Consider the following 15,542-nt stretch of genomic DNA (forward strand, 5'->3'; position numbering starts at 1 on the left):
ATACGAATTGTGCATCGATACATGATTAATTCATTTCACCAAATACTCACTTATATTACAGTATGCATCGATGCATACTCTCATGTATCAATGCATAAAGCTGTTTTTGTTTTATAACAGTTCCTGTGGTTGCATATATAAGACAGGTTATGACAGCAGCAAAAGGTACGAATTCATTGAGGAAAAACAATTGAACACAAGATCAAAAAGCAGTGTTGGAGCAATTGTTTGAGAGCACATAGAAACCTGAAAGAGACTTCATCTTCTTCATCTTCTCAATCACTTTTCTTCAAGAACATTTACACATAACCATTCTTGTTCTTTGGATAAAAAGAAGCATCGAGATAACGTTCAGTGGTACGATCAAGGATCTAGCTGAGTTGAAGATTGAAGGGGGTTTCTAGGAAAAACCTACTGGTTTGTCCTTCAAGAACTGGAGTGTTCTTGAGGGTTTGGGAGTCACGTTTGCAGAACATATTCAGCCGCAGCGTTGCGTTTGGAGATCGGGGGATTTCGCAAGCAGGTCGTGGAACCGGTGAATTGTTTGCAATTTCGTGCAGGAAAATCTTGATCGTGCTCAGATCAAGTGAAGGTTCATACAAGAAGAGGTTCTTAGAGTTTAGAATTCTGTCTTTGTATCATAACCTTGTATCAACGGATTCGGCAATAATTGATAATCAAAGTTCTCAATTTCATTTGAAATTGAGAGGGAGACGTACCCACACGCGAGGACGACGTGGGGAACTTCCTTACCAAATCTTTGCGTATCGTATTCTTACCTTATTCCTCTTTACGCTTTAAAACTGTTTTAGCAATTCCAGTTAGTGTGTTGTGATTCTTCCTTTTGCAAGACAGCAGTGGCAAGAAAACTTTTAAGCAAACTTCATTGATGTCTATCATTGATCACACACACACCAACTGTTTGACAAAACGGTTAGCTAGATTTTATTCATTGGAAATAGACTTTAATGAAAAGTGCATTCAATTAGTTAAAATTCTGGTGTGGATTGTCTCTGTCATTCTCATTAAAATCCAGCATTAAACTTGTGTGTCCGGTTTTCTAGTAGCGGTTCAGAATAGACGGAAGTCGATTCGGGACTGATTTTTCCGCCAACTTTGAAAACTCTGATAAAACTTTAAATCCGTTAAATTTAAAAGAGGTGATCTATTCACCCCCCCTTTCGATCACTAGCCACACCGTCTAACACACCAGTTGCCGCGGCTGAAAAAATCAGAGTCACCATCATCCTTTATTTATTCCTAAGGAACATGGAAATAATGATAAAACCTACAAATATAGGTGAGACATTAGGGTTCGGGAGTCGGTTAAGTAGGGGGAAGGTATTGAGTATCCCTCACTTCTATTATACTCAATGAGATCCTCCTCTAATTCTAGGGTTACTAGGTTTTCCTAAGGATGTTTGCTTATATACTCACTCTTGCGTAATTACTTATTTACAGGGAATTATTTTGTTATTAAGAGAAAATGTTGAATAAAAAAAGGACAAAGAATATGTTTTTGGTTATTGTACTTGCTAGAGTGTCACAACTCTACGCCTACGTACCTTCAAGTTTGTTGAAGGATCAGAACATCGTAGTTCGTCTAAAAAATGTTTGTTTGTTTTATTGATTTTAGATCTGGAAAAATTCTCAACGCATCGGGGCAGAGAAGTATTTGATTTAAAAATGCCTCAATGCACAAGGGCAAAGGACTTAAGATTTGAGTGTGTGAATGTTGGTTTTGATTTTTAGTTGAAAACATTTTATGATTAGTTTGATTTAAAAAAATTAAGTTAAATAATATATACATAATTAGGATTTTAGAAAACACCCCATGAACTACCGTAATCCCCAACTTTATCCTTTACCCAGAACACGATGAATGTTCTTTGTGAACATTCATTCCGAAACCCATATCTTCAAACTTTACCCAGGACCCCTTCAAACCCTTAAGAACCCTAACCTGGGTTCAACATGAATCCTAATCAGAAACCCATAAACAATGAACCCTAGGGTTCCCTGATGAACCCTAGGGTTCCCTGATGAACCCTAGGAACCCTTATCCAAACATAAAACACCATAACCCTACCCAAATCATCCTTAAACCTTGGTTGATCCATAAATCGGCCCTCTCTGAACCCCCAATCCTATTTCCACACTTAAAAAATAATCAAAATTCTGAAACCCTAACCCCTCCTAATCCTAAACCTTAACCCCAATCATCAAACAAACACATCAACAACAATATTAAGGATGTAGATAAGCAGAAAAACAGAAATGAAGTTCTACCAACAAACACATCACCCTCTATAATGTCTCCATCTAACCAACATATCAAACTCCTATTAAGATGCTTGAACATCTCTGTGTTCCATAGTCGAATCTTCATCGGAGAATTTACTGGCAAATAAATAAAATCGATATTTTTCTTGTGAATATAAGAACACATATATGAAGACATTTTGAAGAAAAGTTGAAGGAGAGATTTAGAAGATGTGTGAAAAATGAGGGGGAAGAGATGCATTATTTATAACATCCATAAATAAAAGAGTAGTTGACGCATGCTAGTAGAAGATGCATGCATACGCCACTTGAAGTGACATCATGTATATGCATGCGTCACTTGGGATGACACATATGTACATCTTATTAATGCGTGCACCACTTAGGATGACTACTTCTCCTCTTATGTATAATTTGTTAAAAAAAATTGGTAAAATTTTCATTATTTTATCATAGTATTTGAAAATGGTTATTTAAAAATAATTCTCTATTGAACCATAATAAAAAAATTATTAAAAAAAAGAAGAAAATGAATGGGCCGACATATGAAAGAGACTGTAGAAAATATGATGGGCTGTGTGGTTCTTATGTCTCTACAATGTTGTCTATTCCATCCCATCCCACACACAAACCAAATCTGTCTTCCTTTGTGGCCCAGTTTTATTTTCACGGAACAATAATAACCTGAAAAGGAAAAAAATTCTACTATTATTCATTGATTAATTCAGCATCCAATCCAGAAAACCGAATATTTTCCTTTTTACAATTCCCTTCACGTTTATTATTATTCGGTTCCTCATCCTTCGAATGAGGAAGAACCAGAAGAATCATCGGTGAGTGAGAAAACAAGGAAGAAAGCAAATGGGTAGTAGTAGTGTTGAATCGTTGTCGGAGAAGCAAGCGGTGGTGAAGTGGGTTGTCGGAGTCATGATCGTTGGTGTATCAGTATTGGGTATATATTTGTCTGGTCCATTTGGATTATGGAAAAAGAACAATACTAGTAGAAGAAGGAACAAAAGACCGATTCGTGTTTACATGGATGGTTGTTTTGATATGATGCATTATGGTCATTGTAATGCTTTGCGCCAGGCTCGTGCTCTTGGTGATCAATTGATTGTTGGTGTTGTTAGTGACGATGAAATTATTGCTAATAAGGGTCCTCCTGTTACCCCTTTACATGAAAGGTTTCATTTTTTTTATTCCCATTTCCATCATTTTTGTTTCATTTCTGTTACCCCCTTTTCCCTTTTTCCATTTGTTATATATTATTTCAATTTCATTAACCATTTCTGAGAAAAAAGCTGTTTTTTAAAATTATTTTATATAGTTTGATGTTGTTTTCATCTTTTTAATTGATTGCACTTACATGGAACACATGTTTTTTTTTATATATGGTATTTGTTTGAATGAATTTGTGATGAATTGAATTCATATACACTGTTGCCCTAATTATCTCTGCCTTTAATAATAATATTATTAAATTTAAACTCATTTCTGATTTGGCATTTGTGATTTTGATTTGTGTATTTGGTTGGTATTTATTTGAGATATTGATTATGGTGATGTGTGTGATAGGTTGATTATGGTGAATGCTGTGAAATGGGTTGATGAGGTTATTCCCGAAGCTCCATATGCGATAACTGAGGAATTCATGAAGAAGCTTTTTGATGAGTATAATATAGATTACATTATTCATGGGGATGATCCTTGTGTTCTTCCTGATGGAACTGATGCTTATGCTCATGCCAAAAAGGCTGGCCGTTATAAACAGATCAAGCGCACCGAAGGAGTTTCTAGCACTGATATTGTTGGTTAGTAGTCTTATCATGCTTAGTTTCGAGTGGAGTAACATTTCTTTATTCCGTAGTGGTGCTATTCGGCATGTTGTTTATCTTCGTTGATGAAGTTTTCCTAAGTTATTGCATTAGAGGTATTTTGCTGTGTTTAATTTGAGTGGAATGCTCTCATGTTGTTTAAGATCTTTCTCGCGGTCGTTTCAAGGGAGATGTCATCATGCTATTTTAGATATGCATAAATTATTCTGTGGACTATGGTGTTCTCACTCGACAAGCGGTGGTTTTGTGTTGATTACTCCATTCTAGATGGCTCTCTTTGTTCTGCAAGCATACATTTGGTTACATTTTCTCCTTGACGATAGGGTTGCTTCAGAATACATTTAACAATGTATAACTAATGTTATATGACAATTTCAAGTGCAGGTCGAATGCTGCTGTGTGTAAGAGAAAGGACTATTACTGATACTCATAATCATTCTTCTTTACAAAGACAGTTCAGTAATGGTCGTGGTCAGAAGTTTGATGATGGTGTTGTTGCTAGTGGAACCCGTGTATCCCATTTTCTGCCTACATCTCGTAGAATTGTCCAGTTCTCAAATGGGAGGGTATGTTTATTTAAAGATCTTTCTCTATTGGTGTGTCTCCTTGTTTCTATTGTTGCCATGAAGGACTCCTTGTCGTCCAAATTCCTTGTACTTTTCATTGTTTTAATAAATGTATTCATGTAACAACCTTGTTTATCGCACTTAGTGGTGTTGGAAACCTGAGACAAGTTAGGGTTAAACAAGTTCCAAGCTATCCTTTTATGCCAGGAAATTTTGTGTATGTGAAAGTATTGCAAAAATGGGTTAACAATGGGAACAACGGATGTCCAATAGCCTTCCTATGGAACCTCCTTTTAATTAGCTATGTTGTATGCACTGGATTATTAGAACTAGGAAAGAAGCAACATCGGTGGCGAACAATTTACAAACCTAGTGATTGATTTAACACACTTAAACGAAGGTATTCGTGCGTGCATGGCGGCTCAAGATCAACGTCATGGAAACCTTGTATTCCCTAAGGAGGTTCGACCACGTGGAAAAGCTCTTTAATTGAACTTTAGCTTTAACTAGTTGTGACCAAGAAACTACTGGTTTTGCTTGGTGGGCCGGGAATGCCCGACTTATCAATTTATCCGGTAAACTACTGGGGCCCATGTAGCCCATGCCGGACTAATAGTTGTCCCTCTGGAAATTCCTTTCTTACGTATATCCTTCATTTGGATTTGTGTTGATCTGAAGTTGTGATCGCCTATAGTACTTGTTAAGTAGTGACGGCATTCATGAAAAAACGTAAAAAGAGCCACGCAGCAGCTAGACTTTCTCGGTGTGTGAGAGATGAATGACTCATCTAGCCAGTCTCTTTTTTAGACAACTCATGTTGTTTTTGTGAACTTGTTTGTCTATCTCAAATTGGTAAGAAAGAAATGGCCAAAAAGTAGAGTATCGAATGTTAAATTGCAAGCTTGTTTTTTTCTAACTTCTTGTGAAAGATGAAAAGAGGAGTATACGAAGGAAATTCAATTGAGTGATTTGAACTTCTTTTTTTATAAATGTTCTGATCTCCCTTCATGGTTGCTATATTGATTTCTTGCAACTTAAAGATGGTGTAACATTTTTCTCTAGATTAAAACTTGTGAATTTCAGTAATTTCTTCATATCATGTGATAATCTACTCTTGTTTTCTGTTCCAGAGTCCAGGACCCGATGCACGCATTGTATATATAGATGGCGCTTTTGATCTCTTTCATGCCGGACATGTGGAGGTATTGTTTGCATACCTTATTACATAATTGCTTAATAATCCACTGCATATTCTATAGTATTTTGGTTTTGCTCGATCATTACCTAAAAAATAAAAATAGCTTTTTGGTAGTTCATAAGCTCCTTCATTAACATTTTATAAACTGTTTCAATGCAAACTAAGCTAATCCAAACAAGATCCAGTTATCGCTGGTTATAACCTATATAGCTATGTGATGTAGATCCCTTTAGTTTCAAATTGTTTTATGAAAAAAAACACTTAAAAAAAAATCTTATGAAGTTTTCCTTGTTTAAATGGATGTGTAGCTGGATAATGTATTTTTATTAACGGATCTTCGTTTTATATAGATCTTGAGGCTTGCCAGGGCTCGTGGAGATTTTCTCCTTGTTGGGATACACACGGATCAGACAGTCAGGTTGCCTACCTTTACATCTATGCCTTTTCATACCTGCTTTTTAAAAAAAAAAAAATTGAAAAATAATCGATGTTACCGTACGTGAAAGGCAGCTAGCAAAAAATCTGTTTTAGGTTTTTATATTGGACTTCTAGTCCTGACAAAATCGGTTTGTAAAAAGAAGGGTGTCACTTTTTATAAACTCATTTCATACATTATCTTTATTCAATGTGGTGCTTGGGTTTGTCTCAATATATTAGGTTTGGTGCGTGGATATAATAGTGGGTAATTTGATCGATGGATATGCTCTGATATCATATTAGTATTTGTAAACTATGTATGGAATTCCACCTTCATTGTGGTCATCCCCTAGCCGCCTAATTGCAGCATTTGGGTTGCCTTCATTGCAGCCTCCAACACCTTCATTGTGTTGGGTGTGAAGGGTTGGATTTAGTCTCGCATTGCTTATTGATATGACTTGTGTATTGTTTATAAATCTTGGGCAGTCCACTCCACACCTTATAAGCCGGTTTTGTTGTAAGGTTGAGTTAGACCAACTCAAATTCTAAGAAACTATACTATATCTATAGAAAATTTGAGAGAAATGAATATTCTGCTTCTGAAATTATTCTTACTATTCAAATTGCTGTGTTACCATTACAATTGGATAGTACGTGTACAGTACTCCATAAACTATGCTTTACATTAGTGGCAACACTTCTGCTTTTAATTGAAAGTTATAAACTGTATTTAGCCTAATTTGAGAATTTATGATCTATAATTGTTAATGTTTATATGATGCACATGGTGACAATATTTCAATTTTTTTGCCTTTGCAGTGCAACTAGGGGATTGCATCGTCCCATCATGAGTCTTCATGAAAGAAGTCTAAGTGTGTTAGCATGTCGCTATGTGGATGAGGTTATAATTGGTGCACCGTGGGAGGTGTCCAAGGATATGGTTAGTCGAATTTTTGCTTGTTTATTTTTTTATTCTTTGTATATGTTGATTCTTTTCTCTTGTTATAAACACTTTTGAGCTATTCGACTTTTTATTATTTTCAAGAGAATTTGATTGTTGTAATGTGACACATTGTTCAAATTCTTTGAATGTAGATCACGACATTTAACATCTCAGTAGTTGCTCATGGAACATGTGCCGAAAATACCGATTTTCAGAAGGTAAATTGTATATTTTTCTGCTTCAATGATGTATTTATCGTTTATGCTTTTAATTAATATAAGAGGGTTTTAAGTTGCTTCTGCATTTACAGCTTTTTCAAACTAGTTGTTATTGACATTGGTTTTCATACAGGAACAAGCAAATCCATATGCGGTTCCCATTAGCCTTGGCATATTCCAAGTTTTAGATAGTCCTTTAGATATAACAACTACTACAATAATTAGGAGGATTGTGTCAAATCATGAGGCATACCAGGTATGTTCAGACTTTGTCGTATTTATTTGGTAAATTCATACGGTTGGATTCTCGAGCTTATCATTTTCTCATTTGTCACTTTAAGAACGTTAGTGTTTTTTTTATCATAATCATTTTACTTGTGTGCCAAGCCAAGACATATTTTCACTCAAAGCTCTATATAGCGTTTTATTGTCGAAGAGTGTGCTTCTTTTCTTGAATTGAAGCATTTTAGAAGTACTTTGTGTGAGATTTGGCATCAAGATGTTGGAGTGGTACTTGTTGAGGCATTCCTGAGAATAGTGATCAAATAGGATTGAAAGGAGTACTGAAGGAAGACCCAAGCAGTTGATTTATGTAGTAGAAATCATTTAAAATAAATTAATCGAATTGGTTTTAATGAAGATTTAGTTTTTTGATAAGAGATCAATAACATCAATATCTATGCACCTAAGTCCATCTAGTGGGATAAGGCCCGAGTCTTCTTCAAGTTGAGTGGCTGAAATGGAGGAGGGCTTCATGGAGTTTATGTGACACAAATTTATTGAAGCTGGAGGGAAAATTTTATCATACATCGGTAAGACCAGCGATATTGTATCGGACGAAATGTTGGGCGGTTAAGAATCGACACAAAAATAGTGTGGCAGAGATGAGGATGTTGGATTGGATGTGTGGTAAGACTAGACGGGATAAGATTAGAAATGATAATATTAGAGAGAGTGTTGGGGGTAGCACCTATAATAAAAAAGATAGTGAAAAATAGGCTTAGGTGGTTTAGGCATGTAGAGAGAAGACCTATAGATTTCTGTTGTAAGGAAAATGGATCAGATGGAGGAGTCAAATTATGGCAAAATTTAATCCATGTAGCCGACAAGTATTTTAATATTTCATTTTTCTAATGTTAATGTCTTAAATCAGAAAGTCACCACTTTTTTGGCACCTTACCCTTCACATTCACTTTGAACATGAACCCAACTGTACTGAAAAGAAAAGGGGACTTGAAGAAGACGAAGAGGACGTGCGTTTGTTATTTGGGGATGTGATGTTGTTGGAGATAAAGATCTGGTTTCTTTGAAGATGAACTTTCTGGGTTTTTAGCTGATGCGTGACGGATTCTGTAAAAAGTGACAACACTGTTAACATTTTAAAACTTACAAGATTGAATCGTGAAAAAAAATTAAAGGATTAAATCTTTACTTGAAATTAAGTTAAGAGACCGCTGTAGAATTTTACCTGAATTAATATTATATGCTGCATGATTGTGTTAAGGATGTATAGGCTTCGAAAATGGAAACTAAACAAGGTTTCTTTCTATTCTAATATATTACTTTTGGAATTGACTCGTCGAAGCAGTTCGATAATATTCATCACATTCATGATTAGTTCCGCATGTAGATATAATGTCAATTATTCAATTTTTAATTAGTGGTTCATATTACACACTTAAGAGGAGCTAGATCCATTATTTTTACCTTTGCGGAGTCGATTATCATGCATGTTTCGAAAAGATTATGTGAAGTATTAACTAGTGTTTTGTAGTTAGTATATCACTTTCTCTATGAAGTCTTGTATTAAATAGAAGATGGTGAGAGATAGTATATCACTTTCCCAACTACTATATCTAATAGTTTTCATTAAAGATTTGTATTTGTACATAAACATAATGAAAAAAGTTGCTGTTTTTTGTATTAGAAAACAAATATCAAAATCATTTTCTTCAACCAAAAAGGACTTTTGCAAGATCTTAGGGTCATTACTCCCCATTAGGCTGCACCTCCTTTACACCACCATGTGCATGAATCTTGGAAATATATCTAGAATTTCTCATTTTCATCATGAACATGTGTGTGTCTGGAACTTTGTCTCATTGTTATTGTCTTTCTTACTTTTTACTCTTTGTTTGCATGCAGAAACGCAATGAGAAGAAGGGTGAGAGTGAGAAAAAATACTATGAGAGCAAGACTCACGTGTCTGGAGACTGATTCATGTCTGTCATAGGGAGACATAAACATTGGGGGGTCACCACCAGGATTTCACACACTCCTCCCTACTTATCTATCTTATCTCTTTTTTTGTTTGTTTTTTGTTTTTGTTTTTGGAGAATATGGCAGTTTTGTTCAGCTACGAGCACGAGTTCGGCTTCGTGGTTTGCGCATCTGATTTATTATTTATTAAACTGATTTTAACCATAAGAATATGTAAGTGTTTGTCTCATGAAATTTGTGGTTAGCTAACTTATTTATAATTAGTTTGAGGAATGGTTGGTTAGCTATATGAATGTGCGATGGTGTTTGATGATAAATTTTACAATAATATACTTTCATAGGTTGTCATCAACACTTCAAAATTATCATACACTTTAATGAAACTCACATTATCTATTGGAAGTAGAAATTTATGTATTTGTTCTAACTAGCAGGGGTGTGTGGATTAAAATTCATTCTAAATTTACTTGTCGATTTAATGGTGATTGGCGCTGGATTTAATGGTGATTGGTTGCAAATATCTGATCTAATTAAGTTTTTTTATATTTAGATTATCAATCGTATTTTTAATTAATATAATAAAAGGATTTAATTGAAATATATTGACGATGTAAAATCGTCAGTTAATCTTAGACGATAGATATTGAAATAAATTTTACACGGGTAGTGCATCATTCGATTTAGATCAATTTTAATAAATTAATTCAAAATTTGATCTGAACTTTATAAATGGATATTCAATTTCTTACAAATTAAAATTATATATTCATTCCCATTTAGTATTAAAAACCGTAAATTTTATCTATTAGAATATATGAATGCTTTAGATTTGAACTACTTTTTTCTTGTCTTTGTTGAATGGAAATCACATCTATCAGAGATCATTCACTCACCCACGAAACATGGATAATAATGAGGTTTTACTTTAAACCATTGACGGTTGTTAATTTTTCCAGTGAATAATAATGTTAAGAACCTACTTTTTTAAGAAACAAGTAAAGTACTTTTTATTATTAAAATATGGGTCTCATCAATAAAAAATAGTGTTAAAAAGTGTGTGGCTGGTATTTTTCTTATTTTGTGATTAACAGAGTACAACTTCATCAACTGGTCCACCATAAACTAATTATTAAAGTGATCTACTGTTCAGACTATTTATTGATATTGTTAATAATAGAATCTGCCACTGTTAGTTAAAGTATACTTTATTAAACGACGAAATCATTTTAGATCGTACAGTTTTCAATTTCTAACTCTATTAATCACGAGAATTAAAACTGCTACAAACCGTTATCATTTTGTTCAGGGACCACATTATATGAAGTTGATATTCAATATCATTTTTTTAAATTTATTTTCTTTAGTTCACTTCTTTAATCATAACGTTTGTTCAATTGATACTTATTGAAAAATAAACTCTCTTTTGATGAATCAAATGATTTTGATATTTCAAAGTGAGAAAATTATAAAAAAAAACATGTACAAAGCTTAAAAATGATCCTTCCATTTTTGAAAAACCAATAGATCACTTGAAAAATGAAACAGAGTTCACTCAATCTAAATGGAATGAGATTGTTAAAACATGACAAGACTCTCTTGCACACCCAGTTTACCTAACAATCAAAAACCAATAGACTTGCAGGCTCACATAACCTCCGTTGCGAAGAACCATGAATAATTGTTCTGATGCCACCGTGATTGCAACTACAAAGAAATTCCGGCAAACAATAACTCCCATAAAAATGAACAGAATATCAAACATTGATACAAAAATCATCCAGCAGGGCTTCTTGTCACCTTAATATATCATTTACAAAGCAACAAATACAAGGGTGAACCCACATTTTTAACAGCAAATACTATTACTTGACAAGTAGCACACCAGACAGATTTGTAGCATGAAATTATCATCTGACCCGTAAAGCTGCAGCAGGACCAGGTGAGCAATTTGGGTTCGGAGACCGACAAGTAGCACCTGGGCCAACGTTATTTGAAAACTTGTGACGCATTCGGTAATCGGAGATTTTGTTCATGGCAAAAGGACCGCCACTCCCACTATTTGATCCTGATAATGAGACTTCGTCTGCACCAACAGTAGAACTTTGTAAGGGTTCCAATGTCTCGACTACATCACTCATTAGTGGCCTTGCTTTGGGATTTTGACTCAAGCAGTAGTAAGCCAGGCTACATGCTTTCTGTGCCGCCCTCACTGAATACTGATTCTCCAATCTAGGATCAATTATTTGTAGGAGCTTTCTCTTGTCGTTGAGCTTTGGACGTGCCCAATCTACCAAGCTTTGTTCCTTCCCAGGTCTGGTCTTGTCAACAGACTTTCTTCCGGTTAAAAGCTCCAAAAGAACAACCCCGAAGCTATATACATCACTCCTAGCTGTTAGGTGGCCTGACCAATTTCACATATGCCAAGTTTAGATGTGCATCCATTCATGCTCAAACATATGCACCATGACAAGAGCACATGCACCACAAAGGCCCATGTTATCTGACATGCTCAATGGGTACTACATGTAAGCAAACATAACTGATTTGTGCTAGGAACTACTCACTCTGGAACAAAATATAGGTAAAAAAGGACATCTGAAAAATTGATGTATGTGGTCTTTTTTAACCAGATATGTTTCACAAACCACTTTTACTTATATTTCACACCAGAGGGAGTATGCAATAGCACAATTTAAAAAAACTTATTGTTTATTACAAAACATACACAAGGAAAGGACACAGAAGAGAAAAAAATATTTGCAAACTAAATTTAAAAAGAAAACATATATTGTTTTAATTCTTTCAATCATGTTAGCAAAAAAAAAAATATCAAGATGAAAAGCTGGAAACGAAAATGGGATTGATCTGGAAAGAGAAAACTTCATGCCAGCAATACAACCAATTGTATTATTGTCTATGTACAGTCACCCAGCCACATAATATTCAAATTAATTAATTATTAATTATCAAAGATGTATTAGCCTCAATCTCAAACCACAGCATATGATGAATAAGAACAACTTAATGGTGTCAACTTTCAAGCAACTTTTCCCATTTATTTACAAATGAGCATGTTTGGAGCATCGAGGTCATACCAGTCATTACATATTCAGGAGCAGCATAACCATATGTACCCATGACTCGGGTGGATACATGGGTTTCATCACCTTGAGGCCCTGCTTTAGCTAACCCGAAATCAGAAAGTTTGGCTGTATAGTCCTGTAGAGTCAAAGGCAACACAAAGTGAATAAATTAAGATAACATATCCTTTATTAAACAGCCACAAACTTAAAAAATACCAGACACTTACAGAGTCCAATAATATATTAGACGTCTTGAAGTCACGATAGATTACTGGCCTTTCAGCATTGTGAAGAAAGGCAAGCCCTTTGGCAGCACCAAGAGCAATCATCATTCTTGTAGCCCATGTTAAAGGAACAGTTGCCTCTGGAAACCTCAGGAAAATTCATATCAATGAGTTGAAATTTGAAATAACAGCAAGAAACTAGAAAAACTTTTAGTTTCATAACTAGTACAACAACAATAATCACCTCTACATTAGAAAGAAATCACACAAATTTCAACACTTTAATCAGAAACTTCAGAAGCATTCTTGTCATTCAAAACATGTTTGACCAACAGAGAACAAGTGCAACCAAAAGCCAACTTTCGAGAAAAATTCTTACTCATTCCGTCTCACGAAATATTACACCTTAAAATTTAACATGAAGAACTAAAACACTCATGATACAACAACATATACGATGCATTTCAATCGCATATCAATTGAATTGGTCATTCAGTAACACATTACTCTCATCCAAAGTCAAACACCTAAGAAGCAGTGTTGTCAACCGCAGATTCTAGAAAATAATACTCGTTCAAACTCTGCTATGCTGCAGTGTATAGCCATTATTTGACAAAACTTAATACAAAATCGTTAAAATTCCATTACGCTATAGCATTATAGCTGCTATTTGACAACACTGCTAAAAAATCCTCCTCACTCAGATCCAAAACCATTCCATTCAATTTCCTAACAAAACCTAAGAAATTATAAAAAGAAACAAAAGAAAATCAAGCATACTTCGGAATAGGTGATTTTCGAGACTTCCTCGAAACATGAATTCATAAACAAGCAGCCTATGATCATCCTCACAGCAGTAACCAATCAACTTCACAAGATTAGGATGCCTAAGCTGTCCAAGAAAATTCACCTCCGTCTACACCATACAAAACAAAACAAAAATCAACAAAAATGCACAAATTCAAATCAACAAAATAAAAAAGCTAAAAACACAACCAAAATTAGAAACTTACAAGCCACTCACGATGACCTTGAAGTCCTTCTTTATTCAACACTTTAACAGCAACAGGAAGAGATTTAAGTCCAACCCTAACATTCTCATCAATGTAGCCTTTATAAACAGTACCAAACCCTCCTTCCCCCAAAATATAATCAGCGCGAAAGCTTTTCGTTATGGTTTCAAGCTCGTAGAGAGTGAAAGCTATAACGTGAGTATAAAGAAGCGTATTATTATTGTTAGCGTTGTTCCAGCGAGGCGTTGAACAAGACTCGCTCAGATCCGAAGCGGAATCGGTTAGATGATGTCTGAGGCTAGAGTTTTTCCGTTCAATAGCGCCGCCGGCGCCGGTGGTTTGGTTTCTAGCTCCGGCAGCAGGATGTAGCTGCTGAACTGTAACAGAAAATAATGCTAGTTAGTTACAAGTTAGTTACGAGTTAGTTAGTTAGTTGAAATTGAATTTAATTTGAATTTGAAAAAATTGATGATGGTGAAGGAGAAGAGTAGATCTGAATGAAAGTGAAAGTGAAAATGAACCTTGAGCATTGGAAATAACGGCGGATTCTTCTCTGGTACCACAGTTGCCCATTCATTCAAGAGGAGGATGAAACGACGTCGTTGGAGGAAAAAATGTTGCGGAGAGGATTTTGTTGTAGTTGTTGTTGGTATCCACGAGGATCACAGATTTTCATTCTTTCTTCTGTTCTTCACCCTTTTCTTCTTTCTTTTTCCGTAATTCTTTTCAGATGAGCTGACTCACTCTTTAATATCTTTTTCTTTTTTTCTTTTATAATTTTTTTATTATTATTTTACTTTACTGCATCCATAAATACAAGACATTTTCTTGTCATCTTTTTTTAAAACATTTCTTCAAATATTTAATTGTATTAAACTTTTTCATGATACTTTCACTTCATATTATTTATGGAGCATAAAGAGAAAACAGTTAATACTGTTATGGAAAATATAATTGATCCTAAGATTCTAATACCAATTATTAATAAATGTAATAGGTACTATTGTTAGTTTTTTTTAATATTTGCGATTTGATTTATGAAATTGAATATTTAAAGACAAAAATAACTATTTTATTGTCACTATATAAATAAAAATTGATGCTTTTTACGGTAATTAAGAAATATAATTAAATATAATTTATCTTTTAGTTTTTATATAAAATATAAAAAAATATAAATTGTTTTTTTTTCATATTTAATTAAAAACTCAATCTGTTACTAATATTAAATATTTGTATACATAATTTATGTCATTATTTAAAATCTGTATTTAAATAATCATGTTTTTCAAAATAATTTTTTCAATAACTAAGTTTTCTATTTTTTTTCAAAATACTCATGTTTCAAAAAAAAAATCCAACACCGAACATATGTCATATGAATTGACGTTTGCATTAAAAAAACAAGAGGTGTCGCCAATGCAATTGGTGACTGCACATGGTAGAATCAATGCAATTTGCGATTGTGTTTAAAGATTCACAGGTGTCGCCAATGCAATTGACGACTGCACATGGTGTATCCAATATAATTAGCAACTTTGT

At 34.3% G+C, this 15,542-nt stretch overlaps 2 protein-coding genes across 2 annotated transcripts; one reads left to right on the plus strand and one right to left on the minus strand.

The window, feature by feature from the left end:
* Positions 1-2,903: 2,903 nt before the first annotated feature.
* Positions 2,904-9,967, plus strand: LOC127127241 (ethanolamine-phosphate cytidylyltransferase). Its single transcript, XM_051056373.1, has 9 exons — positions 2,904-3,467; positions 3,859-4,094; positions 4,503-4,684; positions 5,815-5,886; positions 6,233-6,300; positions 7,119-7,239; positions 7,395-7,460; positions 7,594-7,716; positions 9,606-9,967. Exons 1-9 carry the CDS (start codon positions 3,145-3,147, stop codon positions 9,675-9,677), a joined length of 1,263 nt encoding a protein of 420 aa, XP_050912330.1. The 5' UTR covers positions 2,904-3,144; the 3' UTR covers positions 9,678-9,967.
* A 1,428-nt stretch (positions 9,968-11,395) lies between these two features.
* On the minus strand, positions 11,396-14,757 carry LOC127127242 (probable serine/threonine-protein kinase PBL8). The gene is made up of 6 exons (XM_051056374.1): positions 14,522-14,757; positions 14,001-14,377; positions 13,768-13,903; positions 12,991-13,127; positions 12,776-12,899; positions 11,396-12,081 (listed from the first exon to the last, which is right to left on the minus strand). The coding sequence occupies exons 1-6, from the start codon at positions 14,571-14,573 to the stop codon at positions 11,588-11,590; spliced, it is 1,320 nt and encodes a 439-aa protein (XP_050912331.1). The 5' UTR covers positions 14,574-14,757; the 3' UTR covers positions 11,396-11,587.
* Between the last annotated feature and the right edge of the window lie 785 nt (positions 14,758-15,542).

This window comes from Lathyrus oleraceus, chromosome 3, assembly GCF_024323335.1.
Source record: "Lathyrus oleraceus cultivar Zhongwan6 chromosome 3, CAAS_Psat_ZW6_1.0, whole genome shotgun sequence".
In the NCBI taxonomy this organism is placed as follows: domain Eukaryota; kingdom Viridiplantae; phylum Streptophyta; class Magnoliopsida; order Fabales; family Fabaceae; genus Lathyrus; species Lathyrus oleraceus.

What these genes read in the sequence shown, in the direction of transcription:
- LOC127127242 (XM_051056374.1), bottom strand. Translation starts at nt 14,573, where the DNA reads ATGGGCAACTGTGGTACCAGAGAAGAATCCGCCGTTATTTCCAATGCT. An exon ending in CGAAAATCACCTATTCCGAA is followed by an intron (nt 13,128 to 13,767) that starts GTATGCTTGATT and finishes TGAGGTTTCCAG; the next exon opens with AGGCAACTGTTCCTTTAACA. An exon ending in TCCTGAATATGTAATGACTG is followed by an intron (nt 12,082 to 12,775) that starts GTATGACCTCGA and finishes GAAATTGGTCAG; the next exon opens with GCCACCTAACAGCTAGGAGT.
- LOC127127241 (XM_051056373.1), top strand. Translation starts at nt 3,145, where the DNA reads ATGGGTAGTAGTAGTGTTGAATCGTTGTCGGAGAAGCAAGCGGTGGTG. An exon ending in TTCTAGCACTGATATTGTTG is followed by an intron (nt 4,095 to 4,502) that starts GTTAGTAGTCTT and finishes TTTCAAGTGCAG; the next exon opens with GTCGAATGCTGCTGTGTGTA. An exon ending in GGGAGGTGTCCAAGGATATG is followed by an intron (nt 7,240 to 7,394) that starts GTTAGTCGAATT and finishes CTTTGAATGTAG; the next exon opens with ATCACGACATTTAACATCTC.